General features: G+C 27.3%; 1 protein-coding gene across 1 annotated transcript; it reads left to right on the forward strand.

Moving 5' to 3' along the window:
- The first annotated feature begins 278 nt into the window (after positions 1 to 278).
- On the forward strand, positions 279 to 1,455 carry LOC105458848 (rho GTPase-activating protein 18-like). The gene is made up of 2 exons (XM_011704416.1): positions 279 to 516; positions 634 to 1,455. The coding sequence occupies exons 1-2, from the start codon at positions 393 to 395 to the stop codon at positions 1,005 to 1,007; spliced, it is 498 nt and encodes a 165-aa protein (XP_011702718.1). The 5' UTR covers positions 279 to 392; the 3' UTR covers positions 1,008 to 1,455.
- The last annotated feature ends 2,162 nt before the right edge of the window (positions 1,456 to 3,617 follow it).

The following is a 3,617-nucleotide window of genomic DNA, read 5'->3' on the forward strand; positions in this document are numbered from 1 at the left end:
CGTACGTATTTTGTACATATGGATATGAGCTACAGAACTTTTACCAGAGAGAATACTTCTCTCTGCTTTTATACACTAATGAAATGTTTACTTCAAGTGACAGCTGTATGATTCGAAAAAATGTAATTTCTTAACTTTTTTTTGTTTTTACTACAAATTCCTTTGTCCCACCACTACACTTCATGTCTATTTCAATTTTCAATCCTGTGAAAGGATTTTCAATTCTGTTCAGTCAATTCGGAGATATTTATATAAATGTAATGTGTCAGTAATTCCGACCTTCCAGCATCGCCTTAATCATTTGTATGTTATCATTTATTTAAATGATAATTATTTAGGTGGAAATAATTTGTACGGAACTAGAAACAGATTTTTATTGTAAGCCAAAGGAAATGGACAAATTGTTTAAACGGACTCCATGTCATGATTTGTCAGCTGTTTTGAAAAAATTATTACGAGATTTGCCGCAACCTCTTTTTACTGTTGAGTTGATTGATGCTTTCTACCAAAGTCATGGTTAGTAGATTATACATAAATTATAATATAATATATTTATTATAATAAATTGTATATAGATTATAATATTTTGTGTATATATGCTATGAGGATATAAAGAAATAATTTCATATGTAGGTGTCAAGAATCCTAATGACTTGGTATATTCTCTTAATTTGTTGGTGCTATTGCTACCTGTCGAGCATCGTTGTACTTTAGAGGCATTGTTAAATTTCTTGAAGTTAGTCATTGAAAACCAGGCATCGAATAAAATGTCGATACACAATGTGGCAATGATAGTGGCACCATCGCTCTTCCCACCCCGATATGTTCATCCTCGGGACCATACCGATCTAACCGCCCAGGTCAACATGGCTGCTATATGTTGTCAAATAACGGAAGTTTTGCTTAACAATGTTGAGAAGTTATGGTACGTTCCAATGGAGCTTATAAATCAATTACGGAGACAGTCTGAGGTAGAGAGATATCGTAAATACAAGAAAAAATATTGATTATAATTTTGTAACTTACATTATCACAATGCGTGATTTCAAACTGTTTCATATTAATACATCAGACGTGTAAGATATTAACAGATCGAATTTTATAAGAATTATTTTAGATGATGCTTAAAGTTGCATTCATAATATTTTGAATGATAGCATATGGCGAGTGTCTACTTGCATGTTATGAGATCTGAAATATATATTTTGTTTCTTTTTAATTCTAAGATGTACAATTAATCAATGCGTTACTTAAACAAGTTTTAATTCTCATTAGTTAATTATTGTATATCACATTTCACCTCATTTCTTTTTCATGATTATAATTAATGTTATCATAATTTCCTTATTATCATATATTTATCAATTTGCACATGTATAATGATTTGTTTAGAGGTACAATAATTTAGTAGAGATAGATTTTCTTTTGGTAGATTAAAAATTAAGTAAAAGTTTTACGAGAACAAATTATTACGATTGCGTGAAATATTCATTCATACACCAATGAATATTTATATTCTTGCGTTGTATCTATATATAACTTTTTAACTATTATACATATATACATGTATTATGCGTACGTGCGTGCGTGTGTGTGTGTGTGTGTGTGTATGCATGTATGTATGTATGATGTATGCAGGATTGGGAAGTGACGCATTGCTTGTAACGCCGTTACTGTTTTCGTTACTTTTTTCTATTTGTAACAGTAATGTTACATTTTTACAATAACGGTAACGTAATTTATTTTTATCGTTACTTTACTTTTATTTTCTTATTTTAATTTTATTTTAATTTAAATATATTTTTAATTTTTTTTTTTGAAAAATATTTTGTACTTTATATTTTGCATTCTTAGACTACATTCCCATAATCACTATTGAAAATCTGTAATTCATGTTACATATATACTATAGATTTTCAGTACAGATGGTGATTATGGAAATGTAGTCTAAAAATACAAAATATTGGGTAGAAAATATTTTTATACAATAAATATTGGAATGCACTCTTAATAATGACATTAATATATAAAAACAAATTTAATCTAACTTTCTATTAAAATAAGTAATATGAAGAAAAACTTGCTCTATATACAGACTAGTTTTAAGAGTTTCAAATTTTAATATTTATAATTACATTTAATGTTAATAAATTTTCATCAAATATTATAAATTTAAAATCTAATTACTTATTTCATATTATAAAAAAGTAACACATCATTACTTTTCAAATAATGGTAACGGTCACGTGTTACTTTTTAAAATTAGTAATGAATTACTTTTTACAAAAAATAACAGTAATGGTAACGCATCACTTTTTAAAGGTGCTAATGTTCTCTCAGTCCTGTATATATTGATAATAAGCAGTAAAGCAAAATAAAATATGCGACAATATATTCATGTATTACAGAATTTTGTATAATATGATACGAGAAGTGGCATTTCAGATATTATAACATTAACAACATAACAGTTTTATAACTTATTATAATTGTGAATTTCAATCTATATAATCAATGAAACCTCATTAGGATAATATTAATTTTAATTCTTCATTCAAAAATGTTGCTTTTTGATAGATTTATGCGATAATTTGATGAAATCAACTATAAGTGGTATCTCAGTTTGTATAAAAATGTACAGTAACTAATTGAAAGAGAGATATTAAATTAAATTATTAGATTTTGTTAGAATATTTATAAAAAATATCTTTAATCTTGAAAAAAGGCTGACATTTATGAGATTGGATAAATATAAAGTAATTATGATCTCATAATTACTTTATATTTATCCAATGATATCAGTAATGTGTCTATAAATTTCATAGAATTGAAAAGTTCATTACACATAGAATAATATTAAGAGAGAGGTGAAATTTCTAATGTTCTAATATCTATAGATTTCTAATATTATTGTAACATTTTCACAAAGAGTATATTATCTTTATCATTTGATACGCCATATTATTGTAAGACTTTGTATATATCATTTTGTAAATTGTTATATTCGCATAAGTAATAAAGTGCCAAAGAAAATAAACATTGAATAAATATCCCTTTAATTCCTTGTATACTATATATTTCGTACATATGTCTACTCTACATAGATCTTATACATCTGGATGCGTCTTTCCCTGTAAAGATATAATAAATAGTGTTTTATCTTTTATCCTTCTGTCAAAGTAATCTATGCAATGCTATATGATGTTAATGCTCGAAATGATTAAAAATTGGTCTCCAGTTTCATTTCCTATGTCTATGGTTTCACGTAAATCGCGCACTACAATAACTGATACATATATTACTCTTGTACGCTATCAACTCTTTCATGTTTTGCCTAATCAGCCACGAACTCCGCGTTGACGGTGGCGACACTATATTGCGGTAGAAAGAAATTAGAAGCTTCTTGTCATATTAGGCTCGTTCTATGTCATATATATATATATTAGTGTTTTAAGTCATAAACCGTGATAATTCTACAGAATATATTGTATGCCGATATCGTAAGCAGTGTAAAATTGATCAATCACAGTCGAATATGCAGAGAATACTCGACTTGAAGAAAAGAATAACGGACCTATACTGTGAAATGTTGACAACGAATTTTGTCTTGCGTGCCA

The sequence above is a fragment of the Wasmannia auropunctata genome, unplaced genomic scaffold (genome assembly GCF_000956235.1).
Source record: "Wasmannia auropunctata unplaced genomic scaffold, wasmannia.A_1.0 LD334279.1, whole genome shotgun sequence".
Classification (NCBI taxonomy): Eukaryota; Metazoa; Arthropoda; class Insecta; order Hymenoptera; family Formicidae; genus Wasmannia; species Wasmannia auropunctata.